The following is an 18,878-nucleotide window of genomic DNA, read 5'->3' on the forward strand; positions in this document are numbered from 1 at the left end:
TGCAATTTTGTTTTACTTTGTTGAACTCGTGCATTTATTGGTCTTTTCTCAGGCAACTGTGCAATGTTGTTGTTGTTGTTAATTCAATTTACACACCGCCCATTATCAAAAGATCCCAGGGCGGTGTAAAACATTAAAAATGCATTACAGAACACCAAGGATAAAAACGAAATAAAAAGCATACTGGCCGACAGCCTAGTAATAAAATAGCCTTCTCTAGAGATGTACACCTCTGTGGTCCCCAACCCCTTACTTACTGGCAGTTATGTTTGGCTGCCTAAAATCTCCCACACAAATTTGAGCAAGAATCGGAAGCTTTGCATTGTTGTTAAGAGGATGAATTTTGCAAGGGCTTCTACTGGGTGAAATGTCAATAAATGGCTTGCCTGCTCTAGAAATTTCTAAATAGGAATATTAGTATAAGCCTTCTAAGACTCCCCCCCCTCCCAAGATTGATTCAATAGCCCATTACAATAAATGTGTGTTGACTCTTATCTCCTTCCCAGGCATTTAGACTTTTTTGAAATGCTCAGAAATGAAGATGAATTGGAGTTTGCCAAAAGATTTGAACTGGTATGTATGTACGCATCCATCCATCCTAACTGCTCTGGTGCTGGGTGTTGTTGTTGTTGTTGTTTTTCCTGTTGTAAGAATCAATAAGGATAGAATTCTACCTGCTGCAAATCACTGCAAGAACTGAATCCCTTTGTAGTAACCCCTGAAAATGGGGTGTGGAGATGGGGTGCTTTTAAACGAGCATTTTCACAAACCCCCTCCCCCATCCCAAATGGGCTCAGCATCGCCATAAGTGAATCACACTCCTGAGCACTGTATGAATTTTACAGTGAATGTCGAAGTTTACATTAAAATGGAAGAAGCAAAAAATCCCACGATTGTGGATTAGAAGTCGTATTGCTTTCACCATGATTTGGACATACAGTGGTGATTGCCGCATCTTTACTAAACATCAGCACTCACATCTGTTTGACAGTGGAACAGACTACCTTGGAAAATGGTGGACTCTCCTTTGTTGTAGGTTTTTGAACAGAGGTTGGGTGGCCATTACTTCGGGTTTTCTTTAGCTGTGATTCCTGCATTTCAGGAGATTGGACCGGGTGACTCTTCCAACGCTACAGTTCTATATTCTGTGTCAAGAGTTCTTGTACACCTGGAAAATCTTGACTGGGATTGTGAACATGCACATGTGGATATAGACGTGTGCAAAATTTTGAACATTCATGGGATCTGGGGGGAGAGAAATGTGTGTGCGCACCTGCCCCCACCTATATATAGTAAAGACCTGATCTGAAGACAGATTGTTCTGGGTTTAGTGCAATTGAGGGCAGCAACTTTTGACTCCCTGTGGCAATGTCAAGCCATACTTGGGGCGTGGAAATACGAAACGTAACCTTTCACCTACCCAAACACAGGTCCATATAGATACGAAAAGTGCAACCCAGATGTTTGAGCTTACGAGGAAGCGGCTGACCCATACAGAAGCGTACCCACACTTCATGTCTATCCTGCATCACTGTCTCCAAATGCCTTGTGAGTAAATATATAGAGGTGTATTTTTGTATCTGTACATGGAAAGCAGGCTGTGGGTGGCTTCAGGAGTCTTGTTTTCTGTTGACTGAAGCTGGAAGTGTTGTAGCTATAACGTGTTCCATAAGGGTTGTTAGAATGGGTTGCTTAAATCTTCAATGTTCTGCGAAAGCAGCAACATCTATAGAAGAAGAAGAGGAGTTTGGATTTGATATCCCGCTTTATCACTACCCGAAGGAGTCTCAAAGCGGCTAACATTCTCCTTCCCCTTCCTCCCCCACAACAAACACTCTGTGAGGTGAGTGGGGCTGAGAGACTTCAGAGAAGTGTGACTAGCCCAAGGTCACCCAGCAGCTGCATGTGGGGGAGCGGGGAAGCGAACCCGGTTCCCCAGATTACGAGTCCACCGCTCTTAACCACTGCACCACACTGGCTCTCTATGGGCTACGTATCATATTATTTCGAAGGACTGTTTGTGTGCGCGCTCATTTCAGCCCCACTCTATGGAAGTGGATGAATGGGTTGGTGTCCTCTTGATCAGAAATAGAAAATATGGGTTGCAATCAAAGTAGCGCTAAGGGGGACGTTGAATCATCTCAAGGATTTCTACTTGTGCAGCAGAACATTCTCCCTTTTCCTTGTTGCTGTGCACCCTTTAAATCAGTTCTGAGACAGAATTGGGGGTGGCACGCAGGGGGAGAAGATGGGTGGGCAGCTGCCTTGCTCAAGCGGAACTCGTTCTGTTTGCGCAGCTAATTAGTTCAATACTGCCCCAAAATTTTAAGGACGACATCATCTGCCCCAAAGGGTGCAGAGAAGACTTCTTAACCCTGGCAAGAGAAGACAAAATGACCAAACTGGATTTGTAGCATTTATTTAAAAAAATAACTGGGATGTTTGCTTGCAATGGGAGGAAAGGGAGGCGTGCAGCTTGGACTGCAAGATTGAAAGAAAGTAGGGTTTCCTCATGAGTTGGTCCCTAGAAATTTCTCTAGAAAGAGGATGCTGGGATCCCCACCACCCTTCCTGGGTCTCAGGTTTTCTGCTAAATTACATCTTTGTGTGACCGTAGGATGCCATATTGCATTCCGTAGAATGTTATGAAAGGAATTGAGAATTGAGCCTGATGTTTGCGCAGGAATATTTTGGAACCGGCTCTTTCAATCCTTAATAACAAATGTAACCAAGGAAAACAGAAGTCCTTCCAAGAATGGGATGAGTTTGCTAGATACAACCCCTAATTATCTCCGCCTCCCCCCCCAAAAAACCTTCTTCCTCCCCTACAACCATGAATACACCAACTTGCATACACCAGCAAGAATATATGTTAAAATCTGCAAAGTCAAAACTTCGGTGCTGCTCATTTGCAATGAAAACGTAATCTAGCAAAGCCTCTTCCCACGGAAGGAAGTGGGGGGCTGGAGGCGATTTATGCTCCATTTCCCCCTTCCCTCCTGCAGCCGCTTCCTGTGCTGTTCTAGAGGATCCCCCCAACTCCCTGGAACATGTTTTCAAGGGGCTACAGGGTGGGGGGGGGGAGGAGAAATCCTTGAAAAACACCACACACACACACACCCCGCTCATGTCAGCATGAGCGAAGTTCCGCTCATGGGAGCACAATGGAAGCCGCTGAGTTCTCTGACAACGTAAGAGGTAGCTTAAATTGATTGTGTGCCATTCCTCTTCCCTCGAGCAACACAGCTGCTATCCCAAACAACAGCAACAAATTTCATAAACAATGGATTTGGGCTTTTTTTGTTTGTTTTTTACACAACCCCCCCCCCCTGCAGCATCCAGGAAATACGTTCAAGCTCTGCTGTCACTGCAGTCATCTGCACGGAAGATTTCCTCAATTACATCCATTTGCTCTGGATTTGCCTTGAGTTTTCCTAGAAGTCCCATATCTAGCTCAGCTTCTTGTGTGTTTCCTTCCCTGATATTTGATTCAAAAGTTGGTGTGCTGGGTAATCCCGTAGACTCTTAAATACAGTGGTACCCCGCAAGACGAATGCCTCGCACAACGAAAAACTCGCTAGACGAAAGGCATTCACTAACGAAAGGGTGACTCGCAAGACGAATTTTTCTATGGTCATGCTTCGCAAGACGAAAATTTCAATGCATTCCTATGGGAATTAAATTCCTATGCATTCCTATGCATTCCTATGGTCGTGCATCGCAAGACGAATTTTTCGCAATACGAAGCGACTCGCGGAACGAATTAATTTCGTCTTGCGAGGTACCACTGTATTACTATTTTTATTTATTTAAATCCCGTATGTTTCCAGGGTGTCACTTGCTACTTTTCATCCTGTCTGACACAGATGCAAGCACCCCCAACAAACCACCTTCCCCTCCACAGCTCACCTGAATTTAATGGTTGCCCAGATCCACATTCGTGTGCAAGCATCTGCCTTAATTGCAGAAGTATTTTGAAAGATGCCAAACTCTCCCAAGGCCTCTCCGTCCTTGCCAAAAGAGGTCCCTTGAGAGCTGCTTCCTTAAATGTTTTGCATAGCTGCCTCTACAGTCTTGGAATGGTTTTGCGTTTGAAATGTGGAAGCAGCAGGAATCTCAGCAAAAACCGTTTGGGGGCAGGGGGGGCTAGCATGCATTCTCCCGCGTGAAAGTCTTTGTTAATCTCTATCTCTCCTCCGCCTCCTTTAGATAAGAGAAATGGCAACACGGTTCATTATTGGTTGCTGCTCGACCGAATCATACAACAAATAGTTATTCAGAACGACAAAGGGCAGGACCCAGACTCAACGCCACTGGAGAACTTTAATATTAAGAACGTTGTTCGAATGTAAGGCCCTCTTTCCCCTCTCCTCCTGAACCAAATGCTAAATTAGAAGACTTTGTTTCGCTCTTTCTTTCCTGGTCTTATCCTGTATTTTGTGTGTGTTTTGCTTTCTGGACGCCTTTCTTTAAAAAAAAAAAGGCACGTGCTTGCGAGTTGGGTTTCCTGCATTGCCATGGGGGTTGAGCTGGATGATCTTTAGAGATCCCACCCAACCGCGATTGTATGGACTACATAAGTCTAAAACGGGGATGGGTTTTTCTCCTTCCTCCGTCCTCAGTTGGGGGGGGCGAGGCATTCAGTGTTAATCCTTTGTGTTTCCCCCAGATAACTGTGAACATATGTTCCCTATGATCACAAATACAGGCAGCGACCAATTTATGCTTGTCTGAAATGTGTATGACCATACATGCACACACCAGACCCAAAAAATGCCACCAAAATGAGCGGGGGTGGAATGGGGCAGCCTTGTGCAGGCCCTGTCGGCGTGCACAGGGATCCAGAATGTAACCTTCGCGAAAGGTCCCTGCCTGTACAAACTGTCCCTGCCTGTACAAACTGTGTTTCAAGAGCATTAGTCTCTGTGGTGTAAAGTTAAGGAGGTAAGAAGATTCCTGCTGAATTGGGTCCAAAAAGTCCACCTAGACCTGTTCTCCATAGCTGCCAACAAGATGGCTCCAGGATGCCCATGTGTTGTACATGAAGTCAGTAGTACAAGACCTCTCTACACTGTTGCCCCTAACCAGCCAGCAATAAATACCATGCAACCTCTGGATCAGTAGAAGCTGGTCTTCCTCTCAACCAGCTTCTCGCACCCTGCCTGCCCTCTTGCTTACAACCAGTTGAGGGGTTGGGGCCACTCCCTGTCAACTTCCTCCTCCTTGGTCTCAGTATTGCCCTTGTAACCTCTGCAGGGAGGCCGATGGAGAGAAAACTAGCATTGGTTGTCCTTGCCTGCCATTGCCTCTAGCGCCACCTGCTGTTGGACTCCCTGTTTCCTGCCCTACCACTTTTCGCTACTGCTCTGAACCATGTCCATTTTTAGCCACCACGGGTGATAGGCCACCCATGAATTTATCTGGAGCGGACTCTAGCACAGGGCTGAATGAATGTTTTTCCCTGCATGGATTTCTGTTTGAGCAACAGAATATTCTCCCGCTGTGCACCCCATAAATCTGTTCTGAGGTTTTCCCCAAATTTGTGGAAATCCTCACATCGATGGGAAAGGTTGTTTGAGTGCTTCTTCTCATCTCATTTTTGAGCAGTTAATTCCAAAAGTTATCCATGCATTGATACTTCCCATGGCCCTTGTTACATTCAGAAAAGGCAATTCCTATTTTTCGTGCTCCCAGCCCGCTTCATCCATTTAGCATAACCTGTTTCTAATCCTCTAAGAAAATGGCCGCCTTGAAAGGTTTTCAAACACCTTTTTTCCCTATGAAGAGTCTGCTTTCGTTTGCCAACATTTCATGGCTGATAACCTCATCCCATAAGGTAGGGTTGCCATATTCCAAAAAGTAAAAACCAGGACACCCTGAAAGTTGTTGAGCTTTCTTTAGGAAGACCCCAAAATTGTTAAGCTTTTGCAAAAACACGATTTTTCGATTGATCCAGGACAAAGCGCCTTTTCAGAAATCCCCTCCCCGCCCTCCGGGAATCAATTCTGCCTTTGAAATCCCGGTAATGTCCGGGAAAATCCAGACTTTTGGCAGCCCCGCCGTAAGGAGTGGTGATGGTAAAGATTCATAGCATTGTAGTGGTCCAGACAGTGTCTAGAAAGTGTCTAGATTTCCTCCTAATCTCTTAAATGCTCCTGGAAAATAACCTGGCAACACCGAGGACTAGTGACCCAAAAGCAAAACATTGCCATTGTAAAAGCTTTTGTGGGAGGGAAATGGACTAATTGAGCAAAAGAATTTGGGTGAAACCCTCAGGCTTTCATTAATCCTCGTTTCCTATTGTATGTGGTGCTTATTGTTTTCGTGGTTTGTTTTCTTTCCAGGTTGGTTAATGAAAATGAAGTGAAGCAATGGAAAGAACAAGCGGAAAAGATGAGAAAAGGTGACTGATGAAAAATAAACAAACATTCCGGCCTAAACCAGGAGGACAGGTGTATGGTAAAGCAGATCAAGGTTGAGGAAGGAGTGCCCTTCTGAGGTGTAGGTGGACTCCAGCTCCCATCTTATGAGGCTGCTGGTGATGCTGACTGGGGCTGATGGGTGCTAGAGTCCAGCAGCAGGGCCTTGCGTTCCCCATCCATCCATGAAGGGTTACCAAGACAACCAGGCCTTTGGTGAAGCATACCATGTAGGAGAAAGGGCCACAGGGGGAAATGGTTGAATGGCTTGCTTAAGTGGCCAGGTTCAAAGGATCTTGGGCAGCTGGGACTCAGGTGGGAGAAACAATCTGCCCTAAGTTTTGGAGAGCCAATCTCAGTTGGGGTTCTAAGCTAGATGCAGCTGTGGCCTGACTCTGGTTGAGGCAAATCGTTGCATATTATGGTTGTTAGAGGAAGTGACATCATGGAGGCAGGAGGCCCAGACTCCTCCTAGCCATGTGGACAGGAGTTAGAACAGGTTAAGTAGTAAGCCTGAGCTTTGAGGGTCGTGTGGTGGTGGTCTATAAACATTGGGGTTGAGGAGCACGGAAGCTAGAACCTCTATAGTGTGGAGTTGGAGGCAATTGGTTAGTTGACACAAGTTTATTCCCTTTGGCCGTAATCCAGACATCTGCTACACAGACAAACAGTTTCACCTTCCTTGAGCATTCCTCGGAGGGAGACGTGGGCTTTTTGTGGGTGGGAGGAACCAGAGTTCACAACTTCCTGAGGTAATCCTTATCAAGAAAGGAGCAAATTCAAAGAATCAGGAGCAAAGAGCAGCAGGAAATCAGAAGCTTGCAGAAGGGATATGGCTCAGTGGCAGAACATCAGCTCTGCATGCAGAAGGTGACTAAGAATGTCCCCTCTCTGAAGCCCTGGAGAGCTGCTGCCAGCCAGTGTTGACAATACTGACCTTTCAAACAGTTTAATCTCCCGTCCCTTTTTTCTTATCACAAAGAACATCATGAGCTCCAGCAGAAGCTGGAAAAGAAAGAGCGGGAATGTGATGTCAAGACCCAGGAGAAAGAGGAGATGATGCAGACCTTGAATAAGATGAAGGAGAAGCTGGAAAAAGAACTGTCGGAGCATAAACTAGTCAAGCAGCAAGTGGCAGACCTCACGGCGCAGATCCACGAACTGAGCAGGGTGAGGCCATCTAACATGGGATTGGGCCAGATCTCGCCATTAGCTAGTGTCGCACACAATCCCAGTCTCCAAGCAGCAAGAGACTCCAGAGGTTCCCATGTTTCCCCCGGGTTCAGTTTCCTTGGAACGTAGGTCAATGGAGACTGTGGTGTCTTTAGGGTATATGGTTTATTTACACATATACACAACCTGAGTGTAGGAGGGAGGGGTTCACTGCATTAACACGCCAGCAGATCTTGCCTCCCCGTTAGGTTTCCAGGGAAATTTGGGTCCAGGACAGAGTGTTACAAGCCCCTGTGTCTCCAGCATCAGCCCAACTCATAGATGCACAGATGCCTTCACCTATTGTTCCCCATCCTAGGATGTCCTGGCATCTAGCCAGGTGAGGTGGGAAGAGACCCGCCCATTTGTCTCTATGGCAACATAGCTCACTTTTAAATGCTGAGGGCGGGTAGGTAATTAGCTGACTGGCTATGGGCATTACCTTAACAAAGAAACTGGTTTGACTGGTTTAGCATGTTTCCTCTTGTAAATGCTAACCTCACAGATACAGGACCACTTGTGGGCATTATCTAGACTGACCCCCTGAACCTATAAGACTTGGTTTTATGAAAGAAAAGGTTCAGCTACAGAACTTTCTCTACGTCAAACCTTGTTTCTCTTCCTCATTTTCAATTTCCGTGGCGATTTGTCTTTTGGATCCATCACTGGTAGGCTGAATGCCGTCTAACTTCCTTATGTTTTTCAGGTTCCTTGCAGTGACCGTATGTTCTCTCTCCCCTCTTTTTCTTCCAGAGAGCAATATGTGCTCCTGTCCCGGGGGGCCCCCCTCTGCCACCAGGTGCTCCTGGGGGCCCCTTACCAACAGCTTCCATAGGTTCTCTTCCTCCCGGTCCCTCCGCCGCCGCCACCATCCTGGCGGGGTCCTCCACCACCCGCCTCCACCACCACCACCTCCCGGGGGACCTCCACCTCCACCAGGGCCACCTCCGCTTGGCGGCCTCACTCCAGCCCCGGGAGCACCCTTGGGATCAGCGCTCAAGAGGAAAACATCCCACAGCCCCAAACGCTCTCAATCCTTCAACTGGTCCAAGCTGCCTGAGGTAAGGAGCCTCTTCCAAGGTGTGTGAATAAGTGCTTCTGGCTGGGCGGTTATAAGAACGACCATCGTCAACTTGTAGCTTGGCTGTGGCCTCCAGATGTTTCAGTCGGCCCTAGCCAAGCACGGCCGTGTTGGTTGGGGCTGGTGGACGCTGTGGTCCATCTTGCAGGCTTCCCAGCAGTGATCTTGGCAGCCACTGTGAGCATAGGATGCTGGACTAGTTGGGCTTGGCGCCGCCATCTTCCCTGTGACACCCTGCTGTCCTTCTGCCTTGAAGCAGAATTCTGGACTAAATGGACTATTCTGGAGAGGGGCGGGGTCACTTGACATTTTATCCCTCTCTGGCAAATCCACCCAGATTTGTGTGTTAAGGCAAGGGTGACCTTGACAAGGGACTCTGTTCCCATAGCATATGGTTTCTTTAAAAAAAACAACAACCAGATATTTATACTTTTCAGATATATACATTCATTGATTTTGCAATCGCTTTGACATTTTAAAACTTGGCAACCTTCCCCCTCTTTTTTTCTTTTTTCTTGTCATTATCATCATCATTATAAATATCCATCAATATACAGTCTTTTACATATTTCCATGAACCTTCCCCCTCTTCTGTGGTTCCTTAAATTTATTTTTAATAACTTCTGCATTTCCAAATTAGATTAACTTACTCATTTATTTATCCTCTTTAAATATTTACTCTTATGTAGCTGCAGGTTATTACAATAATCCTGCCAGTGTTTTATCTGTTTACAGTTTGTCCGTAAATATTCAATAAACCATTTCCGTTCATATATATATATATATATATATATATATTATATATATATATATATATATATAATATAAAGTTTGTTATCTTGATTTCTTATTCTTCCGTTAAGTTTCGCCACTTCTGCATATTCCATAAGTTTAAATAGCGTATGGTTTCAATTTACAAAATGGCAGCTTGTATGGGATAAGTGATGTTTATCCCATCCTCTTCCCTTCTTCCCAGAACAAGCTGGAAGGCACCGTATGGGCTGGCATTGATGACACAAAGGTGTTCAAGGAGCTAGATCTCAAAGACCTTGAGAGGACATCTCTGCTTACCAAAGGCAAGCAGGTAGAGTACCGTCAACGTGTGTTTTGTAAGATCGTCCAAACTGCCTCTGTCGGGTTGATCATTGGAATGAACCATTTTGGCTTTTATTTTTACCATCCTTCATTTACTCGTGTAACACCATTTATTCGTCCTGTCAGCCGAACGCCTCTGGGCATGTCCGTGTTGGTGATTTTGATGGTTGGCGCTTAGCCTGACAGAGGAGGTCTTGGGAGAAGTGTGTGTGTGCGCGCCATGTGACAGCATTTTGAGAGGCGATGCATGCTCTGCTCAAGTGTCGAGTAACAACATTGCTGGGAATGGCTAAAAAACTAACCACAGTTTTAACTGCATGGGAATAATCCCGCACACCCCCCAATTTGAGAATACGTTTTCAGTTGCGTATCTGAATGACAACTTTATTCTCTTAGCTGTTGGTAATTTCTCTGAACTATTTGCAATGTAACTTGTTTGGGCGTTCTACTTTGTAGAAAAGGAAAACAAGGAAGAGATTGATAGAGTTGTCTTAAGATTATGTATCCTGTAGAGAAAGAGCAGCACTCTGGGCCCAAGCGTAGAAGGTGAATGTTGGAATATTCACGGCAGATAAAAGGAAGCATTTCTTCACACGGTGCACAGTTAAACTGTGGAACTTGCTGCTGCAGGAAGTAGTGTTGGCCGCCATTTTGGATGGTTTTAAAAGAGGAATAGGCAAAGACTATTCAGTGGATACTAGCCACAATGACTAAGTTCTGCCTCCTCTGTCAGAGGGGAGGTGTGGTTCTGGATTCCACTTGCTGGAAACCACATGGAGGAGAGGGGTCTGTTGCCCCCAAGTGCTGCTTGGCTTCCCATAGGCATCTGGTTGGCCACTTGAGAACAGGCTCTTCTTAACGTTTCTTAAATAGCAATTATTACAAGGTGTTGGTAGTAGAAACGAGGGCAGTGAGCTGAAGTACAACGCCCTTTTCGTTACAGAAATACATGACATTATCTGGCCTACCAGTTTTTAATATCATAGAATCTTAGAGTTGGAAGGGACCCAAGGGTCATCTAGTCCAACCACCGCAATGCAGGAATCTCAGCTAAAGCATCCATGACAGGTGGCCATCCAACCTCTGCTTAGAAAGCTCCAAGGAAGGAGAGTCCACCACCTTCTGAAGGAGACCGTTCCGCTGTCAAACAGCTCTGCACCCAAGAATTATTTTGCAAAGGAGTTGCTGATCAAACCAGGAAGTCAAGAATGAGCAGAGACTGCTCTGCCATCTCAACCTGCCCACAGTCACCAAATTTCCCAGTTGTAGGCACCTACGCCCCCTCTCCTGCTCTGCATGTAGACATCGCACAAACACAGTTTGTGAAATCCACATTTCCAGATGCACCCTCTCGCACATTCGCTACATATAAGCACTTCCACGCTGGACAAACCACACGCACAGTCTTGTGTACATGTGGCAATTGTGGAAACATGTATTTTGTGTCAATGCATCAAGTGAAATAGGTATGGAAGCTGCCATGTGGGTCTGTACACTTCTTCTGACAAGGAAACGCTTTCTTTTTCCCCAATGCAAGTGTCCCCAGCGACTGTCCCCGGGGCTCTTCTCTCACATCCTCAGGCAGCCGCAGGGAAGAGCATTTCTTCTTTTTCCTATTGAAGGACTAATCCTAATAGCTGCGCAGGAGGCTATTTATATTCTCCTTAAGGACACACCTGGGCAGTGCACACTTTGCGTCGCAAGTAGGGTCTCTGCGTACACTGTTGTTGCCAGCTTGTAAACACAGGAGGGTGCTGCAACAGGGAGCTGAGAAAGATCAAAGCTCCTTAGAGAACCGTTGCTGCGTGCCTCTCCCAACGCAGTGTTTGCAAACCGGTGTCTCCATTTGATACATCGCAGTGCTGACTTCTCGCGTGAAGTCTGAACTGGACCTCAAGTGACCGTGTTGCAGGGAACAACCCAAGAACACAAGCGGCGTTCCTTCGATGCGCCTGCGTTTTTCCTGTGCAGTCAAAGAGCTCACCTAAAAAAAGGAAAAGAAGAGTCGTGTGCATCCGCCTGCCGTATAAGCACACACAAATGCTTCGAAAATTAAGCAAAATATCCACAACACAGGAAACTGTATAGATTTTCTCTCAGGTTTGCATTTGCAGGTTGCCTTGCGCTCTATACTGGCTTGCTAGCTGCTTGCTTGTGTCGTTTCCTTGCTTAGGAATCCATGTGCACAGACCGTTGGTTTGGATTTCTTTTAAATCAGAGGGGGGGCATTTGTGGGCCTCCGGGTGTTGCTGGACTGCAGCTCCCATGAGCCTCTGCAGCTAGTATGTCCAAAGGCTCTGGGGGTGATGGGAGTTGTAGTCCAGCAGCATCTCAAGGGGCCACAGGCTCCCCAGCCCAGTTTTGAAGAGAGGGTTCATTCCTTGAATCTGAAGCGTAGAGTGTCTCTCTGTGTGTAAGTATACGACAGCAGAGTATGGAGGAGGAGCTGTTGCTAATGTGAAGAATAATCAGCTTTGTCTAGTCTGGTGGAATAATCCCTTGGCGCTCTGAAGGTTGAGGACTCAGACACAGTTTCAGGGAAAGAAGCAGCGTCAGCCAAGTAAGCCCTTTAGAAGGCTGCAAGTTTAATCTCTTCCTGATGCTAATCTAGGGAAGGATGACCCACCAGCTAAGGAGCAAGATCAGATGTCAAGAGTTACCAAGCACTGAAGTCCAAAAGAGCAACTTTCGGTCTTCATCATTCTTGATCAGCCTGCACCAAGCTGGTGATCTTGGGATGTTCTGGGTCTGGGCGTGATGGGGGCTGTAGTTCAAAGGCGCCAGGTTGAGGGAGGCGGGTCTTGATGCTTGGGAGATGGAGAAATTGTTACAGGTATGGGGCTTCCGGCGGCGACGCCATAGCGGGTGGTCGTGGGCTGCTTCGGCTGCGAGGCGCCCAGTCCACCCCGGGGGTTAGGAGCCCCGCAACCGCATAGCGGGGCTCCGGTTGGGGTGCGGGAAGAGCGTCCCGCACCCTGGGCTCCCCGACTGTGCCGTTGTGGCTCCGAACCCTTCCCCCGCGCCCCCTGTAAAGGGGGAGTGGGGGTGAAGGGACCACGGAGCCGGGGCTATAGGGGAGATGCCCCAACCGGGGTGACAATGCGGCGACAAATCCCGAGATGAGCGTCGAAGTTCTACCTGGGATGTACAGTCTCGAAGAACCCGGTGGTCGTAAGTACAAGATTGGACTAAATAATATGCTGTTGGAGCGATCCGGGGGAAGAAGAAAGGCAGCCTGCCTCCCTCCCTTTGGTTAGAAGAAGCTAACCAGTTTTGAGTGACTGTTGCTACTGAATGATTATAAAGTATCTAAATTTTGAAGAGTGACACTGTATAATTTCCCTTTGGGGAGTAAAGTGGTGAAAGATATCTCCGTTTAAAAGTTTCGGTCTTTGCATCCTGGCTTCAGGAAAAATGGCGACGAAAAGTTCTAACCGAGGTGGAAAACAACCTTCACAAAAGGAAGGACAGAGAGACAGGAATTGTAATACGACACTCACTCCTACCCCCCCTTCTGCTATGCTGGGCTTTGTCTGTAAACTTGTTTTGACTCTACTCTGACGGATGAACAAAGGCTCCTCGAGCTGAGGCTGGAGCTTCTTTATCGGAAAGTGAGAGTCTTGTGTGGGAGTCTGGAAAGAAATGAATTTCCCACAGAGGAGGCTTTTGTGTGCTTTGACACTTTGGAAGAAAACTTCTGCAAGGAACTGAGAGGGTTGACAGGAAGATGGAGAGAAATGACAGGGCGACTCCGGGAAAGAGATTTGGTCTTTGGGGGTGGCAGTCCCAAGACGGCGACGAGTTTTGTTATATCCAGCCCCGAGGTGTGAGCTCGAGGGCATGGGACAAAGAATTAAGATATTTTCAAGAAGAATTGGATTGGTTTAAAGAAACGGAGCAGCCGGGAGGATGTGAGCTGGATACCCTGAAGTTCGTTGCAAGGAGTGTTTCTGAACTGTGCCTGGACCTGTGGCTACTTGGGAAAAGAAGACAACTGGAAACTTGGCTCTGATATCACCAGGAGAAGAAAGACAATGGATAGAAGGGGAGTGGGGTGAGGCATTAAGTAAATTTAAAACGGTTGGATATGGTAACCTGAATTGGAGTGTGAAGATCGGCGGTATATTAGACTTTTTGTTTTTCTAATGAGAAAGGAGATATCTGACGTTTTATGTTACTAGCAGCAGACTATAGGATAGAAGCGTAAGTAAGGAATAAGATAAGAATAATCTATGAGGATTTAGGATGATGTACGATTATAATGAGGTATTTTTAATAAAACTAGTATAAGATGAATTATAGATCAGGTTGAGTAAGATGACTATTGTATTGTATATATAAAATTGTGTTTAATTTTTAAAAGAAGCGGTTAAAAAAGTAGATCAAGGAGAAAAAACCAAGGTGAAAAGGTAGGGGAAGTCTGGTCAAGATTGGAACTAGAAACTTTTTTTTTCTGAAGAGAAGTTTAAAGAAGAAGAAAAAACTTGGCAATGTTTGTATTTGTTTTAAGTGTGTATTAGATTTGTATTTGTATAAATGTAGGTGTGGGATGGGTTTATGTTGTAATAAGAAAAACGTTAATAAATTCTTGTAAAAAAAAAAAAGAGAAATTGTTACAGGTATGAAGCCGTTGAGTGTTTGGCAAAAGGTAAAGTGCAGGTACGAGGCTGCCTTTATACAGTGGTACCTCGCAAGACGAATGCCTCGCTAGACGAAAAACTCGCTAGACGAAAGGCATCGCTAACGAAAGGGTGACTTGCAAGACGAATTTTCCTATGGGCGCGACTCGCAAGACGAAAAATGTTCGCGTTTTTTTTCCCGTCAAACCGCGCTTCCCCCGTCCATGCTTCGCAAGACGAAATTTTCGCTATACGACAGCACTCGCAGAACGAATTTAATTTCGTCTTGCGAGGCACCACTGTACTTGGCAGCTTCCAAGAAGGTGGGCTGAAATATATTTAGCACAGAAGCGGGATGTGCAATGCGGGTCTCTGATTTATCGTCACCTGTCCCCAAATTTCAGCCTCTTGCCATTACCAGTTTTTCATTCTGCAAATGAAAATCGCCTTGAGCAAAAACAAAAACACTCACCCCACAGAATCTGTTGATATTTGTGATTGGGGTTCTTCCCACCACCACCACCCCGCCCTCAGTATTGATCTAATGGAGTAAAAAATGGCCCCTGCTGTCCCATATTGCCTACAGACACCAGAAGGATAGAGGGGTACTGGTCCTAGGATTGTAAAATTGTGGAGTTGGAAGGGACCCTGAGTGTCATCTAGTCCAACCCCCCTGCAATGCAGGAATCACCACTAAAGCATCCAACCTCTGCTTAAAAATCTCCAAGGAAGGAGAGTCCACCACCATCCAAGTGAGATTGTTCCAATGTCAGACAGCTCTTACTGTCAGAAAGTTTTTTCCTGATGGAATCTCCTTTTTTTGTAACTTGAAGCCATTGGTTCGAGTCCTAGCCTCTAGCGCAGGAGAAAACAAGGTTGCTCCATCTTCTATGTCAGTGATGGCCAAACTTGGCCCTCCAGCTGTTTTTGGACTACAACTCCCATCATCCCTGGCTAACAGGACCAGTGGTCATGGATGATGGGAATAGTAGTCCAAAAACAGCTGGAGGGGCAAGTTTGGCCATCACTGTTCTATGTGATATTTGAAGGTGGCTCTCATATCTCAGTCTCCTCTTATCCAGGCTAACATACCTAGATCCCTCAACTGTTCCTCATATGGCTTGGTTTCCTGTCCCTTTATCATCCTGGTCACCCTTCCAGCTTGTCAATATCCTTCTTAGATTGTGGTGCCCAGAACTGGACACAGGACTCCAGGTGTGGTCTGACCAAGGCAGAACAGAGCAGTTCTTTGACTTCCCTTGATCATGTCTGAAGCATCCCACCCCTTCCTCCTGCCGTGCTGCTTTTACGCAACTTCAATTTATATTGTTCAAGAAGCAACTTAACTTCCAGTGGACTCTTGGCAGCATTCCAGTCCCTGAGCTGAATTCTAATGCCCTGGGTTGCTTTGACTGCTTAAATTCCCCCAATAATTTCAACTTGAAATATTTATAGCACATAGTCATGATTTAAGCACACATACGCCCGGGTGGGGCGGGGCGGAGGAGAGTGTGTTTCCACTCCTGTTGCAAAACTAATGAGTCACTGACTACTGCAACAGAAAAGCAACCTTGAAGAAACAGTGCTTTCCGTTGCCTCTGCAGTCAAATATTTGGCACCAACGTCTTGACATCCAAATCTAGGTGGATCCGTAGACGTATAATAGGCTCTCTTTATTCTCATGGTAATATAAGAATTCTGGCAAAGAGGAGGAATGCAAATGTTGTGGCGAGGCAGCTGCTTCTGAGCAGAGGATTTTCAGTGCTGTCAGAAATTGGGAATGGGTGTGGGATATAGCTATGAATGACAAATTAACATGTGCCCATTAAGGTAAGATGGGGGGAATACGCAGGAGAAATGATTTTGAGGAGATATGGAAGGTCTTTGTAGAATTTGTACTGTTTAAAATGGAAAGGGGGTCAAACCATCGCAAGAGGTGCTGAAATTTTGGGAGGTTGGATAGTTACAACGGAACGGGGTCTCAGTGGCGGGTGCACCTTTTTATTCTTATTACTTTGTAGTTTATTTTTATTTTTATATTTATATTCCGCCAGTAGTCTTCGTAAAGATCATATCCGGGAGGAAGGATATAGATCTTTTAAATAAATGAACGGGGCCCTTCGCTTATGCACTTCTGTAGGCGGCCTGCAAATTAGTTTGGGGTGAGTCTCATTTTGCCTTTCCGCCTGAGCCAGAACCGGGGTGAATCAAGTCCTCCCCCCCCCCCCCGAATTTGTAAATATTTGCATAGGGAATATTGCCATGAACATCCGAAAAAGAGCTGTTGCACTTGTGATAACCGATACATCCATGCTTGCTTATTTCCAGGGCTAGAGAGGGGCAGGGAGGTTTTGGCCCTGAGCCACTTTCTGTCCACAAAAATCTGTCCTCATAGCAAGAGGGAAGAACAGCCTCTTCCATATAGCTTTGAACTCGAAAGGCATTAACATTCCCGGCCGTGCATCATTAGGGATAATAATAATAATAATAAAAACAACAACAACAACAACAACAACAACAACAACAACTTACTTTTATTCTTATTTACTCATTGAATTTATATACCTCCCTGTGGTGTAGTGGTAAGAGCGGTTAGACTCGTAATCTGGGAACCGGGTTCGTGTCTCCCCTCCTCCGCATGCAGCTGCTGGGTGACCTTGGGCAGTCACACCTTCTTGAAGTCTCTCAGCCCCACTCACCTCACAGAGTGTTTGTTGTGGGGGAGGAAGGGAAAGGAGAATGTTAGCCGCTTTGAGACTCCTTCGGGTAGTGAAAAGCGGGATATCAAATCCCAACTCTTCTTCTTCTTCTTTTTCTTCTTTTCTTCTCTCCCCTCTTTGGAACCTCACCTTGAAGCAGAGAAAAAACATGAGTCATTTGTGCTGCTTTTAATGTCCTAAAGGTAAAGGTACCCCTAAAAGTTAGGTCCAGTTGCGGACGACTCTGGGGTTGCGGCGCTCACCTCGCTCTATAGGCCGAGGGAGCCGGCATTTTTCCGCAGACAGCTTCGGGTCATGTGTCCAGCATGACTAAGCCGCTTCTGGTGAACCAGAGCAGCGCACGGAAACACTGTTTACCTTCCCGCGGAGCAGTACCTATTTATCTACTTGCACTTGATGTGCTTTCGAACTGCTAGGTGGGCAGGAGCAGGGACCGAGCAACGGGAGCTCACCCCGTCGCTGGGATTTGAACCACCGACCTTCTGATCGGCAAGCCCTAGGCTCAGTGGTTTAGACCATAGCACCACCCGCATCCTAAGCAGCTCTAAAGCAGGTGGATTCCCTGACGTTAGGGGTCACCCTGGAAAAGACCTGCAGTGATATATATGAAACGAACCTGTGACCTTCCAGGTTCTTTTGTCCTCTTATCTCCATTGCAGGGGGTTGGACTAGATGACCTCGGGATCCCTTCCAACTCTACGATTCTATGATCCTGGAGAGTAGGCTGGGGCTGATGGGAGCTGAAGCCCAGTACCATCCTGGGGTGGGCACAAGTTCCCCACTGCTGAGCTGCCTTGCCACAATTTCTTCCTCCTCCCCCAGAAAAACATGGTAATAAAAAAGCAAGCACAGCAAATAGCAGTTGTTTGTGAAGGTGCGATATTAGAAGAGCAACAATTCTGTTCAGTGCAATTATTAGCAACCCAATGTAGTCTGGAATGGGGGCAGAGGGAATCAGTAACTTATACGTTTCTCCTTGTTTATTACAAGGTTGTTGTTTTATTACGGGCTGAATGATGCCAGTTGCATCTCACTTTCATTAGGCTGCCGCTCTGCACAGTGCATATATTTGAAGATCCTCTCTTCTGACACTGCAAAAGCAATAACGCTTCTGGCTGCATAGCTGTGTGCATAGAGCCATCTCCGTGGAACTGAATTTATGAGTCATTTCTGTAGCGCTTGCAGCGTTCCTCTGCCGTGCTTCGACCCGCTATTCCCAAAGAACACCTTCCTTTTTTCTCCCTCCAGGATCCCGGCGCAGTTGGATGGATGCAAAGTGTTTTGCCCCCGAACCATCCGCTAATGAGAAATGGGACGAGGGCTGGCATCCATCTTCTGTGGCATTTCAAGCTAATGGCGCAATTAAAGGCCACTTTCCGCTTACAATAGTATAGTTTGCTAAGAAATGGGTCCCCGGTTCCAAGGGTTTGCAAGCTGAGACTCAGAGCGTGGGAGACGGTGGGAAGCTTTGCAGACTTACTTTTGAGGAATCTAGGTGGCCCCTGCAATAATAAGGATGCTGGACCTGAAGGACGCAGTGGCCCGATCCTCCCAAAATCTCTTTTTATTGTCTTAATCATCACGCAAATAACCTCTGCGTGGTGGTTCTCTGATACTGAAAACAGGCCTCTCTAAATATGGAGATGCTGTGTAAACTGCAATGGAAAACCATCCATGGTTTTGTTTTCCTGCAGTGATTACTCAGCCGCACAAGTTGTTAAAGTAATCCCTG

At 46.3% G+C, this 18,878-nt stretch overlaps 1 protein-coding gene across 1 annotated transcript in view; it reads left to right on the forward strand.

Moving 5' to 3' along the window:
* DAAM1 (dishevelled associated activator of morphogenesis 1) overlaps window positions 1-18,878 on the forward strand; it is a 161,750-nt gene that overhangs the window by 113,280 nt on the left and 29,592 nt on the right. Inside the window, 9 exon segments of the mRNA XM_033171452.1 lie at window positions 507-573; window positions 1,431-1,548; window positions 4,210-4,348; window positions 6,345-6,403; window positions 7,402-7,589; window positions 8,385-8,480; window positions 8,482-8,501; window positions 8,503-8,692; window positions 9,689-9,796. Of these exon segments, the coding sequence (XP_033027343.1) occupies window positions 507-573; window positions 1,431-1,548; window positions 4,210-4,348; window positions 6,345-6,403; window positions 7,402-7,589; window positions 8,385-8,480; window positions 8,482-8,501; window positions 8,503-8,692; window positions 9,689-9,796 (985 nt within the window).

Source organism: Lacerta agilis, chromosome 1, assembly GCF_009819535.1.
Source record: "Lacerta agilis isolate rLacAgi1 chromosome 1, rLacAgi1.pri, whole genome shotgun sequence".
Taxonomy (NCBI): Eukaryota; Metazoa; Chordata; class Lepidosauria; order Squamata; family Lacertidae; genus Lacerta; species Lacerta agilis.